The sequence below is a fragment of the Stegostoma tigrinum genome, chromosome 14, assembly GCF_030684315.1.
Source record: "Stegostoma tigrinum isolate sSteTig4 chromosome 14, sSteTig4.hap1, whole genome shotgun sequence".
Lineage (NCBI taxonomy): Eukaryota > Metazoa > Chordata > Chondrichthyes > Orectolobiformes > Stegostomatidae > Stegostoma > Stegostoma tigrinum.
In genome coordinates, this window is record NC_081367.1 from 74,477,489 (window position 1) to 74,499,238 (window position 21,750).

Consider the following 21,750-nt stretch of genomic DNA (forward strand, 5'->3'; position numbering starts at 1 on the left):
ACGTCAATTGGTAATGGCACTATTTAGAAGACAAACTGTACTTATCTATGATGACAAGTTCCTAATCATCATTAACTGGCCCTTGTTTCAAGAGTGATGACCGTCTCGATTTTTGGGTCTGTGCTGTGAGTTTCTCTTGAGACCGAACAAGCTGATAACTGACCCCCTGACCTTTGGGTACCGAAGGCAAGTTCATCCCATTAGGTCATGAGGTGCAAACGTCAGAATTTACTGACTTCCAGTTCCTTCCCTGCTGCTGCTGCTCTGCTTCGCCATCAAGGGGTTTCATATTGGGAATGCTCAGGCATACCACACTGCTGCGATAGACAAGTTGTTGCTAATTTGATTGACTGCTAACAAGCTTCTCCCAGTCAGTAATGACTGCACTTCATGGAAAGCTTCAGGGTGTCTGTAGCATTTTCTTTGACAGCCTGGTTATTTACCAGGTTACCTAGTCGAGGCACTGAGTAAACACTTGTGAGTTTCTGACGAACATTTGTAAAGCATTAGCTGGCCCACAGCTGGAGTACTGTATACAGTTCTGGTCACTGGCCTATCAGAAGGAGCTGATTACAATAGAGACAGTGCTGGTGCGATTCACCAGGGGGTTACATGGGCTGGAGAGTTTCGGCTATAACAAGAGACTGCACAGTCCGGGATTAAAACAGAAAAACTGTGGGTACTGGAGATCTGACACAGAAATAGCTGGAGGAACTCTGCAGGTCTGGCAGCATCTGCAGAGACAGAAACAGAGTTAATGTTTCAAGCCCAGTCTGACTCATCTTCAGAATGCTTCACAGTTCTGAAGAAAAGTCATTGTGGACTCAATATGTTAACTCTGTTTCTCTCCACATACACAGACAGATTTGCTAGGTATCTTCAGCCCATTCTGTGTCTGTTTGCTGGCATTGTTTTCCTTAGAGCAGAGAAGGCTCAGAGGGATCTGATGGAGGTATATAAAGCTCAGAGGGGCATAATCAACACAGGTAGGGAGAAACCTTTCTCCTGTAGTAGACAGGTCAATAACTATTGGGTGCAGTGTCAGGTCGGGAGCAAGAGGATAAGTGGAATTCTCGGCAAAGAAAAACCATATTGGAATTTTGCATATTGGAAACTCATGGTAGGTGGTAACCCTCAAGACATAAAAAAAATTTAGATGAGCTCTTGAATAACCATAGCACAGGGCCAAGTATGGGTGATGGGATTAGAGTAGATGGAAGTTTGATGGCCAGCATGGATATGATGGGCCAAAGAGTTTCCTTAGTTGCTGTAAAAACCGTATAAGTTTCTGTTGGAAAGCTGTGAAGGCAGCTTTATAATAACATTGATTTAAAGTAACGTGACCAACAGCATCAACATTTGGATTCCCACCAAGCAGTGTTGTAGGTGGGAAAGCGACTGCCATTTCTAGGCCATCTGGACCTTTGATGTTAGGAAGAAGAAAAGCCAAAGGAGAGAAGGCAGGTTTTTCATATGAGCTCAAAGAAATAGCTATTGAAAATCTTGGACCTTTCGTTGCTAAATTGCAAAGAAACTGCTACAGAAAACCCCTGTAACAGGCTGGAGTAATGACATATAATATTAAACACATCTTCTCTTCCCACAGTGGGCCTACTCCTTCCTGGTTGTGTTTCTGTCACAATATCTTTGAATTTATTCCTCCCTTTTCTTTGTCGGACCACTCAGATTTATTTGCTGTTCAGAATGTTTGATGCTAAACAGATGTGAGCTTTACCACTCAGTGTTCATCAGGGTAGTTCTTGGACCGTGTTAGATTGGTGCCAGCATTCCTGGCTTCAGGCATGAAGGCTCCACCAGCCACAGCACCCTGAAAGTGGATTGAAATCGCTGAGGTATGGTGACTGGGAAAAAGCTGCAATAAAACCCGTTATTAAAGCAGCAATTATTGACACAGATGTCTTCCTTATCACTTCTGCAGTAACTGACTAAGTTTTTGGTCTTCATTCTCCATCTCAAAAATTATTATCAAAGATAATGGGAACTGCAGATGCTGGAGAATCCGAGATAACAAAGTGTGGAGCTGGATGAACACAGCAGGCCAAGCAGCATCTCAGGAGCACAAAAGCTGACATTTCGGGCCTAGGCCCTTCATCAGAGAGCTCTTGTGCTTTTGTGCTCCTGAGAAGCTTCTGGGCCTGCTGTGTTCATCCAGCTTCACACTTTGTTATCAAAAATTATTCTCTAAATTCCTGCGTGCACAGTGAGGTAGGTTTGTTAAAACCACCTCCTGGTACCTATCCTGCCATCTTCGCCCGAGAATAAGTGTCTCACTCTCAGACACGCCAAGCCCTAATTCTGACAAAGTCGCGCACTGACAATAAGATAAGTTAGTGCATTGTAACCTACACTTGTGAATGTTCCAAACTATACTGTGATTTGCATCATAGCTATCCAGTGTATTATGCTCCTAACTACAGCCCGAAAGCTCTAATCACTTCCAATGTTAATGAAAATAACTTGAAGTGGAGAATATTTGAGATTATTTTCGACCAGAATCACAGAATTGTTACAGCATTAAAGAATTCCATTTGGCCCATCGGGTTTGCACCAGCTCTGTTACCTAGTGCCGATCTTTTGACTTTTCCCCATATCCCTGCAAATAACCAGCCAATGCTGAATACTCTCTTGAATGCCTCAAGTGAACCTGTCTCTATCACATTTCCAGGCAGTGCATTCTAGATCCTGACCATTCACTGTGTGAAAAATATTTTTTTTCTCTCACATGGACCTCACTTTGTTCAGACATTACTTTAAATCTAGGGCCCCTCTTGTTCTATGTTCTTTTACGAGCAGGAACCATTTCTGCTGCATTCAACTCACTCATGGTTTTGTAAACCTCGATCAGATGTCTCAGCACTCCTTCTCTGTAAGGAAAGTGGTTCCAACTTCTCCAACTTGAGTTCAGCTCCTGAGGTTTCTCGTTCCTGGAACCATTCTTGTCACCTGCCCCCCAAGACGATGATAGTTACCTACAGCGGAGCCTCCTGCAGAGCAGTTTCTCCATGTGGGTTAGTTCTCAGATGCAGAATGCACCTGTTTTCTCATTATAAGCTATCATGGGGAACTAAATTTTAATTCCTTGGAACAGAGTTATTAACTTTACTCCAAGCAAGTTCATTTCTAAAGTCAACAATGATAACAAAACCAGAACACTTCTCAGTTATTTAAAATATCCCTTTTGAAACAACTCTGAAGGATGTTAACTCCCCACACATTAAAACTTTTTAATAATAATTTATTGGGGACAAAAATAACTTCTTCCTTAGTTTACACTATCTCTGGGCAATGATCTCATTGAAATATCTAGCTCTAAGGCAGGGACCTGGTCTTACAAACACTACTAATTAATGCAGTTACATTAAAACAATCTACTTAAAACCTTATCTTGCAGTAAGCTATGATCAGCACAAAGTTCCCTTCCAAGCCACTCACCATCCTGACTTACAAATACATCACCGTTCCTTCAGTGTCATTGGTTCAAAATCCTGGAATTCCCTCCCCAATGGCATTGTGGGTCAGCCTACAGCACATGGACTGCAGCGGTTCAAGAAGGCGGCTCACCCCCACCTTCTCAAGGGGCAACTAGGGATGGGCAGTAAATGTTGACCCAGCCAGTGAGATGTATGTCCCACAAGTGAATAAAATAAAATGGCCTTCCATTGTGTGCTGTCAGTTATGGGCTGCTCCCATTTCTGAGTCGGAAGTTCAAGGGTTCCAGTTGCTCTTGGGAGACTTTAGCACATAATCCGTATGCTGTAGTGAGTGAGTGCTGTAATGTCAATGATGCTACCTGTTGAATGAAATGTTAAACCTCATCTGCACTCAGTTGGGTTCGAAACATCTACCTGGTACTATCTTCCATGAAATACGTCTCTCCTGCTCGACTAACCCGCTTCCAAACCAGCACTTCCAATTTGTCATCCCTATTCCTTAACCCACCGCTCACAAACCACACCATGATTCACTGTCCAATATACCTCTTCCTCAAAACGCTGATGAAGAGTCATACCGGACTGGGAATGTTAGCCCTGTTTCTCTCTACACAAACCTGCTGAGTTTTACCAGAGTTTTCTCAACTTGCTGACGAAAGCACAGAGCTTCCCTGTTTGTGGGCAGCTTTCTCAAACAAATAATTCTTTTTGTGGAGCATCCAGATAATTGACTCGAGATAATGGAAACTGCACACGCTGGAGAATCTGAGATAACAAGGTGTGGAGCTGGATGAACACAGCAGGCCAAGCAGCATCAGAGGAGCAGGAAAGCTGACGTTTCGGGCCTAGACCCTTCTTCAGAAAAAAAGCCTTCCTGCTCCTCTCATGCTGCTGTGTTCATCCAGCTCCGCACCTTGTTATCTCTGGTAGTTGACTACTTGTGTCAACCCATTTTATTTCTGTCATTCCCTTTTCTTCTAACATGTTTAATACTCACAAGACCATTCTCAATCTCCTTTCTGCAACAATTTCAATGAATTGACATGGTCTCAGAGTGAACCATTATCAAGGAAGTTTTCAGCGACAATTTTCCCCAAGTGGCCCTTTCTAGAGGATTCCTCTAAAATCCTAGATAAATACATAGCCATTATTTCTGGTGTTTACCAGCATGTGTCTAAAGCTAAAGGGCTTTTAGCTACCCTTTCATTTTTGCTGATTCCCAAAATAATGGACAACATTTATCATTCTGTCCCACTAAAAATATAATGAATCGTGCTCTATTTGAAAAGCCATTGGGACGATTAGTACAGGAGGCAGCTATAAAAATAATTAATTTCATTTCTTCTGGGTCACCCAGGTCTGGAAATATGAGCGTACTCGGTTCTAAACTTAATTCCTTTCATTCTGTGTTCGCCTCAGCACTTCTTCAACGATGGCACATTTCAGTAGGATGCTTAATTCTAATGCACTATCCAATATATCTGGTCCAGCTTGTGCCCTGTGCATAAGCAGTTTAATTAATGTAAAACCAGTTGAATTGGCCAATTAAATGTTTCAGCTGGTCTGCTTGTTCCTGGGTTATGGAGACTTTGTGTTGTGGGGAACTCATCTAATTGACCAGGATCCTGCCAACATTCTCTGGGTAAAACCGTTGATTCAGTTCCAACTTTGACTATTTCTTTTTGTATTTAACCTATTTTCCCTAACTCTAACTAACCATCTCTGGAGCAGGTGGGACGTGAACCTGGGCCTCCTAGTCCTGTGGTAGGGACACTACCACTGCACCACAAGAGGGGGGGGGGGGCAGCCCCCAACTGTGTCTAATGTCCGATCTAATTATACATAAATGCTCTGAAACCCTGACAGCCAATTATGAATTCTACTTTGAGCCCATTAGTGACAATAATTTTGAATTCCCTATAGCCTCCCACCAAGACTCAGCCAGTTACTAGTGGTGTACCGCAAGGGTCGGTGTTGGGCCCACTGCTGTTTGTCATTTTTATAAATGACCTGGATGAGGGCGTAGAAGGATGGGTTAGTAAATTTGCAGACGACACTAAGGTCGGTAGAGTTGTTGATAGTGACGAAGGATGCTGTAGGTTGCAGAGAGACATAGATAAGCTGCAGAGCTGGGCTGAGAGGTGGCAAATGGAGTTTAATGCAGACAAGTGTGAGGTGATGCACTTTGGTAGGAGTAACCGGAAGGCAAAGTACTGGGCTAATGGTAAGATTCTTAGCTGTGTAGATGAGCAGAGAGATCTCGGTGTCCATGTACACAGAAAGTTGCCACCCAGGTAGACAGGGCTGTTAAGAAGGCATACAGTGTTTTAGCTTTTATGAATAGAGGGATTGAGTTCTGGAACCAAGAGGTTATGCTGCAGCTGTACAAAACTCTGGTGTGGCCGCACTTGGAATATTGTGTACAGTTCTGGTCACCGCATTATAAGAAGGATGTGAAAGCTTTGGAAAGGGTGCAGAGGAGATTTACTAGGATGTTGCCTGGTATGGAGGGAATGTCTTACGAGGAAAGGCTGATGGACTTGAGGCTGTTTTCGTTAGAGAGAAGAAGGTTGAGAGGTGACTTAATTGAAACATATAAAATAATCAGAGGGTTAGATAGGGTGGATAGGGAGAGCCTTTTTCCTAGGATGGTGGCGGCGAGCACGAGGGGGCATAGCTTTAAATTGAAGGTGAAAGATATAGGACAGATGTCAGAGGTAGTTTCTTTACTCAGAGAGTAGTAAGGGAATGGAACGCTTTGCCTGCAACGGTAGTAGATTCGCCAACTTTAGGTACATTTAAGTCGTCATTGGACAAGCATATGGACGTACATGGAATAGTGTAGGTTAGATGGGCTTCAGATCGGTATGACAGGTCGGCACAACATTGAGGGCCGAAGAGCCTGTACTGTGCTGTAATGTTCTATGTTCTATGTACATGCATCATAAAGCTGTTTGATAACATTCCCCCTTGCTCCCAGCCCACAATGCCAATAAAACACATCAGTGTGTGCGTCTGCTGGGGACAGCAAGATGGACCATCTTGAAAAGTACCAAACTCTAGAGGCATCATATAGGCATTTAACTTCCAGAATGACCCCTTTGCACTATCTGCTTCTCTTGGTGGAGAAGCTCATTCCGTGCAAGGAATGCAACTTTAATATCAATGGGGTGGTGTCTACATTCCTACATATTTCAACATCATTGCAGTGTGGCTAAGTAGGCCCAAACATCCCAATGACTGGTGGGCTGTATCAGACTAATGGACCATTCACAGTGGCAAGTATACAGCTAATGAAAACCAAAAGAACTGCAGATGCTGTAAATCAGGAACAAAAACAAAGTTGCTGGAAAAGCTCAGCAGGTCTCGCAGCATCTGTGGAGGAGAAAACAGAGTTAACGTTTCTAGTCCGGTGACCCTTCCTCAGAACAGTCTCCAGCTAATGTTCAACCAGTCCTGCTTGTAAACCTGGGCATTGTGTACCCATCATCCAGCAAGATTCTGCTATTGGAAATCATGTATTAAATTCCACACTGTTCTAAGTGTTACACTGGACTCCGGGCAGCAATACCTGGAGTGGGAAGTCCAGGTGACACTTGGCCCAAAGTCTGGACTCCTGGCAGCAGTGCCTGGAGTGGAGGCTTGGGGCCTAGACTCTTTAGCAGTGTCAGACAGCAGCAGAGCCATTCTCCTGGGGCATTGGGCACTGTCGCTGACATTGCTGTACCCACAGTGGGGACTCCTTGAGGACCAGAACTTCTCGCATAGGCCTTGCAGAAGACTTGAACAGTGCTTGGGACCCCAATCTGTACCTCAACATGGCGCTGTATTGTGGCGACAAAATACCTTCCACTGTATCCTCAAGATATATGGAGTCATAGGGTCGTACAGAGTAGAAATCAACCCTTTGGTTCAACTAGTCCACACCAAACATAACCCCAAGCCAAACTAGTCCCACCTGCCCGCTCCTGGCCCATATCCCTCCACACCTTTCCTATTCATGTACTTATCAAGATATTTGGATAGGTGCATGAATCAGAAAGGTTTGGAGCTATTCGGGCCAAATGCAGGCAGGTGGGACGAGTTTATGCGACAGTAAAATCACTCACTCATTCATTCATTCATGTGAAATGGATAGCAAAAAGCTTTTTCCCAGAGTGGGGGACTCAATTACTGGGGGTCATGAGTTCAAAGTGAGAGGAGGAAAGTTTAAGGGAGATATGCATGGAAACTTCTTTACACAGAGGGTGGTGGGTGCCTGGAATGCATTGCCAGCAGAGGTGGCAGAGGATCTTGATCGGCGCAGGCTTGGAGGGCCGAAGGGCCTATCCTGTGCTGTAGGTTTCTTTGTTTGTTTCTTTGAAATGCTATCTACAAAAAAATAGTCAGGACACTGCCTTATGGAGGCAAACAGAAGTTGTAACAGAGATAATGGGAAGTGCAGATGCTGGAGAATCCGAGATAACAAAGTGTGCAGCTGGATGAACACAGCAGGCCAAGCAGCATCTCAGGAGCACAAAAGCTGACGTTTCGGGCCTAGACACTTCATCAGAAAAGGGGGATGGGGAGAGGGAACTGGAATAAATAGGGAGAGAGGGGGAGGCGGACCGAAGATGGATAGAGGAGAAGATAGGTGGAGAGGAGAGTATAGGTGGGGAGGTAGGGAGGGGATAGGTCAGACGGGGAGGACGGGCAGGTCAAGGGAGCGGGATGAGGTTAGTCGGTAGGAAATGGAGGTGCGGCTTGAGGTGGGAGGAGGGGATGGGTGAGAGGAAGAACAGGTTAGGGAGGTGGGGACAAGCTGGTCTGGTTTTGGGATGCAGTGGGGGAGGCGGAGATTTTGAAGCTGGTGAAGTCCACATTGATACCATTGGGCTGCAGGATTGTAACATCCTTTTTTCAAATAAAAGGACACATGGAGACAATCAAGGTCTGCTGTATTCCCATGGAAACATCCTGGCCAATCAGAATTTACTTAACTGGTCTGAGAATTAAGATTGACAGTTAACTGCTCCTGTTGCATCTCCATGCCAATGATAGCCCAACCAATCAGCACTCTCAATTATACTGTATAAAACGCTGTATTGTTTTACAAATTTGTTTCTTGACTCCTGATTCTGACAGCTACAAGGCAAAAGCCTTCCTAGTCATCTTCATGTAATGTGTATATTCTGTCCTACCAAGCACTCCATTCCCAGGTATTTGTTACTAACAAATAAAAGCCAAATAAAATATTTAAAAGTGTCTTCCTGCTGTAGGTGAATCCAGTCTTACATCTTAGCCCCTAGTCTGTGTCACTTGCCTGGCTTTAGCCTTATACATTCTATCAGGAAACACCTTTCTGTGCAGACCCATCTGTATGATGGGGACGGTGTACCTTATATGGCCCACTTGTAATGTCCCCTAATTCTTTCCAGCTTTCTAATTCTTGTCATACCAAGCAGCATCAGTGCTCCTGAGATGCTGCTTGGCCTGCTGTGTTCATCCAGCTCCACACTTTGTTATCTTGGACTCTCCAGCATCTGCAGTTCCCATTATCTCTAATTCTTCCAATCCAGCTTTCTCTGTTAACTTGCATTCTAGTCTGTTCATGGCCACTAAGACTTTTAAATCAGATGGGCCTCTGCTCCTGCTGATACTCCTGGTTTGTGTTACACTTCTTGTCCTTGTTAAGCCTTTACCTCACTTTGTCTCTCTTTCTGAACCACTACTGTTTGACCTTCTCCCAGCTATCCTTAGGATCCTTTTCACCAGTTTGTGATTGTTTTCCTCGGGGCATCTTTACTCTCAAACCCAATGTGTGATCTTAGACTACATCTTCTAGCCTTCCATTGTTGAACTACATGTTCCCAATCCGTTGGCCAAATTCAGCTCCTCACCCTGTACATTCAATCAGCTTGTGCATTTCCAAGTGACCTTCCCTGTTCTATTTACAATAGCCACGTTACTCCATGGATTGGACAACTTTTGGTCAATAATTGGCTTTAGTTAAAGTAAAAGTAGGTCCAAAGGACTATGGGGCTGCTCGCTCTTTGGAGAGAGACACCCGGTGGTGAGTTTAACCCGGGGGTCACCGTGCCTCAGGTGAGAGGAGGGGTTGAGGAAATAGGGCCATCATGGTACACTCAGCGAAAATGGGCTTCACACACTTTCGTGCCCAGTTTTGGGAGGTATCCTTTGCAACTTCATTTTTGGCCATGAGAAATGATCTAATGTGAAGGAGCCCAGTACCAAAATATCTTACCAATAAAGTAGTTGCTCCCCAAAGACAACATCTCCTCCAAAAAAACGAAACCATCAGTTGTGTGCAGAGGAATAATGTTCTTTCCATTTGAAACAGAACATTGCTGGAACTTAGCTTCAGTAACTTCCCAGAAAGCAATAGATACGTCAATCTGATTCAGTTTAATTCTGTAAGATAAACATAGTTGATAATTAAATTCAATTAGTCACTTCTATTTTAAGCAAGGAATTTATTTAAATGCTTACTTCTTTGTTTGATTTTTGAATTTAATGAAAGGCTTCAGCTTTAATTTCACTTAGCAATTTCATTCAACTTGAAATGACAGTGAGAACATAAGCCAATTAGCAAAGAGTCTTCTGCCAGAAGCTGTACCACCACAGAATCATTCAAATCCTCAACTTGGCAGTCATGTGAACGACTTGATATTCCTTAGTATTATACAAGACAAAGAAGCAGAAGAGGCCATTCAGCCTATCACGTCTGGGCTGACATTCAGTGAGATCATGACTGCTCTGATAATTCTCAACTTCACTCTCCTGTCATTTCCCATAACCCGCCAATCCCTTAAAAATCTGTCTGTGTCAGCCTTAAATATTCTTAACGACTGTGTGGAGTTTGTACGGTCTTCCCGTGTCTGTGTGTGGAGTTTGTACGGTCTCCCTGTGTCTGTGTGTGGAGTTTGCATGGTCTCCCTGTGTCTATGTGTGGAGTTTGCATGGTCTCCCTGTGTCTGTGTGGGTTTCCTCCAGGTGCTCTGGTTTTCCTCCCACACTCTGAAGATGTGCAGATTAGGGTGGATTGGCCATGCTAAATTACCCCATAGTGCCCAGGGATGTGCAGGCTGGGTGGGTTAGCCATGGGAAATTGCCTCATAGTGCCCAGGGATGTGCAAACTGGGTGGGTTAGCCATGGGAAGTTTCCCCATAGTGTGCAGGGATGTGCAGGCTGGGTGGGTTAGCCATGGGAAATTTCCCCATAGTGTCCAGGGATGTGCAGGCTGCGTGGGTTAGCCATGGGAAATTGCCCCATAGTGTGCAGGGATGTGCAGGCTGGGTGGGTTAGCCATGGGAAATTGCCCCATAGTGTGCAGGGATGTGCAGGCTGGGTGGGTTAGCCATGGGAAATTGCCCCATAGTGTGCAGGGATGTGCAGGCTGGGTGGGTTAGCCATGGGAAATTGCCCCCTAGTGTGCAGGGATATGCAGGCTGGGTGGGTTAGCCATGGGAAATTGCCCCATAGTGCCCAGGGATGCGCAGGCTGGGTGGGTTAGCCATGGAAAATTACCCCATAGTGCCCAGGGATGTGCAGGCTGGGTGGAATGTCGGGGTAGGATGCAGGGCCCGGGTTTTGACTGGGATACTCGTTGGAGGGTTGGTGCAAACTCACTGGGCTGAATGGCCTCTTTCCACACCATAGGGATTTTGAATATACAAAAAATATCAAATAAGTTAAAATTCTATGGATTTTTATCAGAGAGCAAAGTTTGACTTTCCAGACATATGGAATTGTTTCTTCGGAGCCCGAGATATTGTTTAGCTCTAATTTTAAAATTAACCTGGCATTAGAAAAGTCAGAGGCAACTTAATTGAAGCTTTTAAGATCCTGAAGGGACTGAAGGTGGATATTGAAAGGACATTTCCTCTTGTGGGAGAATCTAGAACTAGCAGTCATTGCTTAAAAAATAAGGAGGTGTTTAAGATAGATGAGGAAGCACTTTTTTTCTCTCAGAGTCATACATTCATACAGCAGAGAAATAGACCCTTCAGCCCATCCAGTCCATGTCGCACATAATCCCAAACTAAACTCATCCGACCTGCCTGCGCTGGGCCCATATCCTTCCAAACCTTTCCTTTTCATGTATCTCTTCAAATGCCTCTTAAATGTTGTAATTGTAACCACATCCAACACTTCCTCTGGATGTTCGTTCTGCACGCGAACCAACCTCTGTATGAAAAATTTGCCCCTTGTGTCTTTTTATAAATCTCTCTCCTCTCGCCTTAAAAACGTGACCCCACAGGGTTGTGAGTCTTTGGAATTCCCTTCCTCAAAAGCCAATGGATGCAAAATTTTTAAATATCTTGAAGGCTGAGATGAATCGATTCTTGATGAGCAAGGGGTATGTAAGATTATCCAGGGAATGCACCAGAATGCAGAATGAGATTAAAACCCAGTCAGCCGTGATCTTATTGCAGAACAGAATTGAAGGGCTGAGTGGCCTGATGTTTTTTTTTGTATGTCCATATCATCCTCCCAACTGCACCTTAGTTAACAAGGCAGAAACTTTCTAAGGAAATTTACAGCAAGTCTAAATGTGTAAGTGTGGAAATTCAAGTGAATTCAGTTGATTTTTAAAATTTTCATCCATGCGAATTTCACCTGTCAATCACTTTCAGCAATCTCTAGATTGTTGCATTTAACTGTGCATTAACTACACATGTGCAAATGCTGAAATTGCTGTCAGTTTCAGGTTTGTAATAATGATAGAAGCCAACAGTTTCACAATCATTACAGTCGCAAAGTACAAGCCGTTGAGTGTAGGATTTCTGTCAAATCCATTCAATAAGAGCTAATCAGGAATCCTCCTTTGCATACCTTATTGCAGTCTCCTCAGGTACTTCAATAACAAAGTCACTGGAGCCATTGTTTGGACACAGGAAATTCGAGGAGTTGATCATCTGGTTAGGAGAGAAAGGTCAAAATTGTGAGCACTCCCATTAAAGATGCTTCTGATATAAAAGTTTAGAAATAAAGGCTTTGCCAGGCTGATGAAGATATGTTGCTTTCAAGAGTTTAAAATCAAGGCCAATGAGCAGAAATTTCCTTCAATTATATTTTGGGAAAATTAATTGTCCTCAGGTATTACCACAAAGTATGTTCCCAAGCCATGGCATCATCTACCACGCTTCCCCCCAACCCCAACCCCGGTCACTAGCTTACCCTGAATCAGACTTTAGCAGCTATCAGTGGGTTACTGACCACAAGCTGAGTTTTTGACACCAAACCCTCTCTGTTCCCAAGACGCCCTATCTCCACGATTGTAACATTTCCCATTTCCATCTCATCCTCAGCTTATCTGCTATTGAAATCCTCGTCCATGCCTTTGTTGTTTCTAGGTATAACTATTCCAATGCTTTCCTGTCTGATTTCTCACCTCGAACCCTCCGTAAACTTTACTCTAAGAATCTGCTAACTGTGCTCTGGCTCACACCAAGTTTTACCCATCGTGTCTGTGCTCTTGAATGATATTTTGCCCTTAATTGGTGATGCCTCAATATTAAAGAGTTCATTTTTGTATGGAGAACCCTCCACTGGTCATACAATCCTCAGGAATATTCTGCCATTGTTGCCTTTTTGTGCATGTCCAATTTTCAACATTTCACTATATTAGTGGCTTTGCCTTCAGCTGCCCAGCTGAACATTTTTGGGAAATATCTGCACCTCTTTCACACCTGTTTCAAGATGCTCCTGAACAATTCTGGAGCAAAATGGAAGAGAAACATTGCTCTTAGCTGTCAGATTTCCCAGGATATAAGAACGAGAGCTCAGAATCACACATTGGACACAATAAAATCTTACAAAGGCTGTGAATGTGTTTGTCACAATGGTACAAGAATGTCAGGCTGTCTGATACATTATAATATATCACTGCACACAGTTGAGTGACAACCTTACACTCAGCATCCCAAGAAGCCACAGGGACAATTTTCGATTTCATAATTAAACAGGGGTCATTGCCACACCTTTTAGGTCTAGCATTGGAGAACACGTCCCATGTAGCCCAATGCAGGATCAGTTCAAGATGTCATGCTGCACCCATGTGAGACTCCTTCCGAATAATGGGGCTTGCTGTGAAATGGTCACTTTTATCAGGGGAAGACTGGGACAGAGAAAGGCATCTGCTCTCCCAGCAGAAGTAGCTAGAAGCCCAAATGCTTTTGTGGATGAATATCTTCACTCACATTGCTGAGGTGCTCACTCTACTGGAGCGATGACAAAGATTCCACATTGCATCTACGTACACATCAAATATGCCAGGTTAATTAGAGGTAATGGGAACTGCAGATGCTGGAGACTCCAAGATAATAAAGTGTGGAGCTGGATGAACCCTCTCTGATGAGGGGTCTAGGCCCGAAACGTCCGCTTTTGTGCTCCTGAGATGCTGCTTGGCCTGCCGTGTTCATCCAGCTCCACACTTTATTATGCCAGGTTAATTACTCCAGGTTATTAGCTGCAGGTTGATCACTCCCGTTAATTACTCCAACAGATCACTGGAAATGTTGCCTCGTTTCATTTCAGTTGATCACAATGTTGTTTGAAGATACACTATCCTTGTGGTAGGTCTGAGACTTCAGCGGTTTCATGAAATATTGAAGCATATTTAGCTCATTTCTCCTGATGATTTTCCCTTGTCTGCACACCGACCAAAAAAAAACACAACAAATGATAGCTCTCAGGTGCTGTGGACAGCAAGGATGACTCCCTGCTTTGGGGTGAATAAGAAATGCACTTCAAAGGAAGTAATTTTCTCAAAGATGCTGTAGGATGTTTCTGGCCAATGTGCAAAAGTGCAATATCAGTGCAAGTCTATTTTATGGGGTTTTGCCCAAGCATCAGAAGGAGGAGAGTTACAGACAGACACAGTCCTGATCAATCAGAATTCCATAACACACCCAATATCACATCAATCTCGATGCCTGCCACACAGAAAGGAAAGAGAGAGATGGTAATTTGGAAGAAGGATCAGGGTGTGACGCAGACAATGCATGAGACAAATGAATAGGAATTCAGGCTCAACAAGTGCCAGAGGGGATCCACAGAGAAACAGCAGCACTAAGATCACTTTCAGAAGAAGAATGTAGATTCTGCAACAGAGTGAACAGTAGACATCCTGCATTAACTGCATTCTATCACAGATAACAAAGTGTGCAGCTGGATGAACACAGCAGGCCGAGCAGCATCTCAGGAGCACAAAAGCTGACATTTCGGGCCTAGACCCCTCATCAGAGAGGGTTCATCCAGCTCCACACTTTATTATCTTGGATTCTCCAGCATCTGCAGTTCCCATTACCTCTAATTAACCTGGCATATTTGATGTGTACGTAGATGCAATGTGTTGCTGTTGAGAAGCCCATGACTGACCAGCCAAGGGGTAGCGCCAAATCGTTTTGATACATTCGGAACAAGGATCAAGAAAGGATCTGGTGACCTTGTAGCAGTGTAGCATTCTCATCTCACTGGCTGCTTTGAGCACTCAGCATTAACATTAAAATGCAGCAGTACAACAACAATTGTCTGTCTTCTTAACGAGGCAACAGATGCCTCTCCACGAGCACTTTGTCCCTTTTGAAGAAATTGCAGCAGTAACCAGGCCCTCAGGGATGCAGACACATTGCTAGCAGAATCTCTAATGGCTACAACACAGAGCTCGTACCCAGCCCCAACACATCCGCCTTTCATTAAGCTCTCACTGAGGAATAGCTCATAATTTAGAACATGTCAGAATAGAATCTGAAGCACAAAGGAACTGCACTTGTCACATCTCATCACAGACATTCTTTGTACACACTATTCCATGAACAAAAACATTTAACATTTCTACCAGTTTGCAGAGAGTGATTTTCAAAAAAAAACAGACCAGTGTAATTTCCCGGAAAGTTGATACTGAATGACAGAGTACAGTAATGATATTTTATCTCATTCTCTAAAGATGTGGCGATGGTTCACTAGTGTCCTTTAGGGAGGTAAACTTACCTGGTCTGGCCTACATGTGACTCCAGACCCACAGCAATGTGGTTGAATTAACTGCCCTCTGGGCAATTCGGGATGGGCAATAAATGCTGACCTGGGCAGTGATGCCCTCATCCCATGAATGAATAAAAGAATGAAGGAAGCAAATAGGGTATCTCTGACGAGGGGAACAGGTCCAGTTGTGTTCTGGCACGGTAACACTCATTTCGACTTGGTAAAGGCACTCTCTGTTACTTAGTACGTTTGCTGCAAGTGTATGACCTACAGGTAAATGTAGAGGTGGGTCACCTTTATAGAGGTCACAGTGGTTCTGACCTGCAGAGATGGTGGAAACAACATAAAGGGCTGAGAGGCAATAACAATACAGGGTGTAAAAAACAACTTGATTGTGTAGGTCTGCCTTGTTCAAAAGGCCAAAGGAAACAAATTGCTTTCACTTCCTTCATGCATAATGCTCTGCATTGTGGCGCTGCGTCTCTCAAATACTTCAGTCACTGCTTCCCTCTGAAATCTATTTCCAATTCTTATGAGAACGGGAGGCAGCCTTATTGAAACACACAAGATTCTTAGGGGACTCGACAGGGTAGATGCGGAGAGATTGTTTCTCCTTCTGGGAGAGTCCAGCACCACACAGCATCATCTCAAACAAAGACGTCACTAATTTAAGATGAATTTCTTCCTTCGAAAGCGGGGAGCGAATCGGTGGAATTCTTTACCACAGAGGGGTATTGAGGCTGGATCATTAACTAATTTGAGGCTGATGTAGACAAATTGTTAAGCAGTAGGGAATCAAGGGAACCTGGGAGAAAGTGGAGTAGAGGATTATTGGATCAGTCATGATTGACCCTCTGAAGGTGTAGATGGGATAATATGGGCAGGTGCTGCCACCTGGAAAGCTGGCCGGAGGGTGTATTGTAGACCTGCCTGGGGTCAGGACCCTGATATAGTTCTGGCTCTGATTTTCTTTTCTAAAATTCATTCTGGGGATGTGGCCAGCACTGGTTAGACCAGCATCCATTGCCCTTCCCTGATCAACAGAAAACCATGCTCTCTGTGTAAAATAGAAAACTAACCTAGTGAGATAGATAGTACGTTGGCTCCAGTTACTTCACAAAACATTATGCCCTTACTTTAACAGTCATCAGTTCACGCCAGTGCTATTCCAATAATAAGCCACTTATTCTCAAGTCTTAATTATGATGATAATCTGATGCCCCCTCTTTCTCACCATGATGTTCATGTCTTTTACTATTGAGATTTGTGTTCTCACTGAGACACTGTTATCAGTGTTGAGAAAAAATACCTTTCTATTTTTGCCATCCAGTGTTAGCATTGCATGCTGTAGCTGAGGTAGGAATTAGATACAATTTAAACATTTGTAAATCTGTCCCGTCAATATGACTTAACATTCCCATTCACCTTTCTTCTATAAAGTGCGACACTCTGTTTCCACAGAGTGCCTGCCAATTTACCGTAACCATTCGCCATTTTTAGAGAATTTCACTCTGTGTACATAAGTCTATTAAGAGCTGCACACAGATGGCCCAATTAGAGTACACCAACTGTCTGCATAAAGTTGAAAAGTTGACTCAGTCATCCCAGACATTGACAGCTCCTTGTCACATTGATTCCTGATCTCTGCACTGTGAGCTGGAGGTTTCATCAACGTGGCCCCTTGGTATATTGTTGGTGACCCATGTTTCATTTGATGGCTTCTCTGAAATCATTTCCAACAGAGACCAGTAAGCCATGCCCTTACAAATACATTTCTCCAAACATATCCCTTTCAATAAACGAAAATATAATGTTGTATGGACCATTCTTTGAAAGTGTGTGTTTGCTAGAGAGCAGTAATATTAAGCCTGGTATTAAGAGCATAGAACATAGAACATTACAGCACAGTACAGGCCCTTCGGCCCTTGATGTTGTGCCGACCTGTCATACCGATCTCAAGCCCATCTAACCTACACTATTCCATGTACGTCCATATGCTTATCTAGATTGTGTAATATGGCAGGATTGGTTAATGACCTCAAAGCAAAACCATTCTAAGTAGTAAGAACCTTAAAGGGATGGAATTTAACATCTAGTTTGAAAGGGAAAAGATTGGGTCAAAGATTAGTATTTTAAACCTAATTAGGGGTAACTATGTATGTATGAAATCTGAGCTAACTGGACTGAACTGGAATACTAGGCAGGGGATAGATCAATAAAGACACAGTAGCAGGCCTTTAAGAGGATATTTCAAAATACGCAGAATAAATATATTCTTATTATAAGGAAAATTTCTAAAGATCATAAAAGCTAGGAGCAGGAGTAGGCCATTCAGCCCTTCGAGCCTGCTCCACCACTCAATAAGATCATGCTGGTCTTTTCATGGCCTCAGCTCCACTTACCCACCCACTCATCATAACCTTTCCTGTTCAAAAAATTAGTTATCTTACCTTTAAAACATTCAACGAGGAAGCTTCAACCACTTCACTGGGCAGGGAATTCCATAGAGTCACACCCCTTTGGGTGAAGACGTTCCTCCTCAATCCAGCCCTAAATCTGTTCCCCCTTATTTTGAGTCTACTCCCCCTTGTTCTAATTTCACCTGCCAGTGGAAGCATCCTCCCTGCTTCTGTGTTATCTATTCCCTTCATAATCTTATATGTTTCTTTAAGATCCCACCTCATTCTTCTCAATTCCAATGAGTACAATCCCAGTCTACTCGGTCCATCCTCATAAGCCAACACTCCCAACTCTGGAAGCAATCAAATGAATCTCCTCTGCACCCCCTCCGGTGCCAGCGCTTCCTTTCTCAAGTAAGGAGACCAAAACTTTACACAGTACTGCAGGTGTGTCCTCACCAGCACCCGATACAGCTGCAGCATAGCCTCCCTGTTTATAAACTCCATGCCTCGAGCAATTGAAGGGCAAAATTCCATTTACCTTCTCAATTACCTGCTGCAGCTGCAAACCAACCTCCTGCGATTAATGCACAAGGACACCCAGGTCCCTCTGCACAGCAGCGTGCTGAAACTTCTTACCGTTCACATAATAGTCCATTTTGCTGTTATTCCTACCAAAATGGATGACCTCACACTTATCAACATTGTACTCCATCTGCCAGACCCTTGTCCATTCACTTAAACTGTCTATATCCCTCTGCAAACTTTCACAGTCCCCTACACACTTTGCTCTGCTACTCATCTTAGTGTCATCCGCAAACTTTGACAACCTGCACGTGGTCCCCAACTCCAAACCATCTTCATAAATTATAAACAATTACAGTCCCAACATTGATCCCTGAGGCTCACCACTAGTCACTGATCACCAATCAGAAAAGTACTCATATACCCCCATTGTTTGCTTCCTGTTAGTTAACCAATCCTCCATCTACATTAATACATCACCCATAATACTGTGCACCTTTATCTTATGCAGAAGCCTTTTGTGACCCACCATCACTAAACTAAAGAAGTTAGGGAAGATATAAACTTAAGGAAAAAACATTTAACTGTGTAAAGTGATAATGGGAACTGCAGATGCTGGAGAATCCAAGATAATAAAATGTGAGGCTGGATGAACACAGCAGGCCAAGCAGCATCTCAGGAGCACAAAAGCTGACGTTTCGTTTTTGTGCTCCTGAGATGCTACTGGGCCTGCTGTGTTCATCCAGCCTCACATTTTATTATTTAACTGTGTAAAGATGACTTTCAGATCAAATGGTTAGTCAGATTGTAAAGAATGAGCTAGAGGTTAATCAGGGAAAGAAATGAGAGTGTGAAAGAAAGCTAGCTAGAAATGTAAAAGAAGATAGCAAGGGTTTCTCCAAAAAGGAGAAAAGTAATAATGTGAGTGCTGGTATTCTAAAGAGTCAGAATGGGGAGTCAATAAGAGACAATAAGGAAATTGCAGATAAAATTAACAAATTTTTCACTTATAAGGCCATACTGCATAGTAACAGAGCCTTTGGTCAAACCAGTCCATGCTGATCACAATGCCAAACTAAATAAGACCTACCTGCCTGCATTTGGGCACACATCCCTCCCAACCTTTCCTATTCATGTACCTGTCCAAACGTCTTTTACATGTTGTAACTGTATCTGCATCCACCACTTCCTCGAGAAGTTCATTCCACACACAAACCACTCTCTGTGTAAAACACATGCCGCTCATGTTCTTTTTAAATCTTTCTCCTCTCACCTTAAAAATGTGTCCCCTAGCCTCGAGCTTCCCCCACCCTAGGGAAGAGATACCTGCCGTTCACCTTATCTCACCCTCAGGATTTTATACACCTTTATAAGGTCATCCTTCAACCTTCCACTCTCCAGCGAGAAAATCCCAGTCTATCCAGCTTCTCCTTATAACGCAAACCATCTATTCCCGGCAATATCAGAAGGTGAAAGAGAAAGAGGAATTCAGTGAAATTATAATCACTGAAGGTTGCCTCACTGAAGCTGAAAGCACTTTTAGCAGAGGTTGCCTGACTGTAGGAAGTCCTACTGTTGAGAGTTTACCAACTCATCTCACCAGGCAATTGGCTAAGGAGACAGGCCCTTGTAACATAAATGGTTCCTGAAAACTGAATTGGGTTTGCTGCTGCAGAGAGCAGACATACTTCTTACTCTGTAAATAGTAGAATATACTACAAAACACATTGATTGAGACCCATGGCTTTTCCATTTTTGGACTGCTATAATTAAAAAAAAATTTGCAACTTGTAAGTCAAGTGTTGCACGTTGGCAAGCTGTGCAACATAATGTCACTTTTTAGAAGCAAAGAAAAGAGGGAGACATTAAGGCTGAACGATATTTTGACTTCAGGAAACTCTGCCTGACAATAGCCCTCTGGTTGGTTGAACTTGTGTAGCATTAAGAAAACTAAATACCAAAAACAGTAGACAGTGCAAACACCTACAGCCAGCAGATAGCAGGTGTCTCTCTCTCTCTCTCTCTCTCTCCCCCCCGTCTCTCTCTCTCTCCCCCCATCTCTCTCTCTCTCTCCCCCGTCTCTCTCTCACTCTTTCTCTCTCTCTCTCTGTCTCTCTCTCTCTCTCCCCCGTCTCTCTCTCTCTCTCTCTATCTCCCGCCCTCTTGCTCTCTCTCTCTCCCCCCGTCTCTCTCTCTATCTCTCTCTCCCTGTCTCTCTCTCTGTCTCTCTCTCTCTCTCTCCCCCATCTCTCTCTCTCTCTCTCTCTATCTCCTGTCTCTCTCTCTCTCTCTCTCTCTCTCTCTGTCTCTCACCCCATCTCTCTCTCTCTCTCTCCCCGTTTCTCTCTCTCTCTCTCTCCCCCTGTCTCTCTCCCTCTCACTCTCTCTCTCTCTCTCGCCTTGTGGGAAAAATTACAAAAAATGCGCAGCAAGCTTCGGAGAGTGAATTCATACAAGAAAAGACCAGAGGTGACTTGGTCAACCACTGAATGGACGGTCAACTGTAACTATACAGAAAACAGTGTATAATCATTGCAGAAATCAAAAGGACTGAGATGACGAATCTTTTCACTTTGTGATCTGGACTTTATATTTTTTTCCAACCACAGTGTATACTTGTGTCCAAGTATTTGTCATGTACCTGTTTTAACTTTGATTGTACATCTGTGTTCGGGGATTTTAAAGGGATATAATTTAAGTCGCATTAGTTGTAAATCCTTGCTTTTCCCAGTTCTTGTTAAAATGAAGTGTGATACAGTAAATTGCTTCATTTTGCTCTTACTGAAGAACACCTGGTATGGCCTGTTTTTTGCCCTGGGCAGCAGTTGGTGAGGAATTTTGGGTTTTGGTGGTCTCCCTGGGGTTTTTAGATGTGGCGACATTTTGTGATGATTTGTGGAAAGTAGGGGTCCAATTATCAACACAGTTTTCCCTGTTAAATCACAACAGATGTATTTCTGCCACGTACATGTCGTTACAAAACACCCGTGATGTGTTTTCTGACCCCAGAAAATAATGTGTTACCTTCTCGAGAAAGATAAACCCTGAGAAAGACAGACCATGTAGCAACTGAGCAGAATGGCTGCTTGAGAACATTACAACAAGTTCATTTGAGTAGTAGCCGGAAGCTAATGAAACTGAAGTTGATAAAGCATGGATTGCAGAGTTAAGCTATCAAGTCACACTTGCCTCTATACAGTGACTTTATACCACATGATTAAAACTGGTGTAACGGCCAAAAACACTCCATATCTGCTTTCTCAACAAACTGTAGTGTTACAGTGTTTTTATTATTCAGAGAAAAATGCCTTGACACCTTTAATAAATGAACTTCCTTTCTCTATAAATGGTCCATCAATCTTCTTAGGACTTGTGGCAGTAGATAGAA

At 43.5% G+C, this 21,750-nt stretch overlaps 1 protein-coding gene across 3 annotated transcripts in view; it reads right to left on the reverse strand.

The window, feature by feature from the left end:
• dner (delta/notch-like EGF repeat containing) overlaps window positions 1–21,750 on the reverse strand; it is a 282,574-nt gene that overhangs the window by 133,391 nt on the left and 127,433 nt on the right. For all 3 annotated transcript variants that reach the window (XM_059651234.1, XM_059651233.1, XM_059651235.1), the window contains exons 3-4: window positions 12,289–12,371; window positions 9,697–9,863 (exon numbers count right to left, since the gene is read on the reverse strand). In XM_059651234.1, coding sequence (XP_059507217.1) covers window positions 9,697–9,863; window positions 12,289–12,371 — 250 coding nt within the window. The remainder of the gene's footprint in view (window positions 1–9,696; window positions 9,864–12,288; window positions 12,372–21,750) is intronic.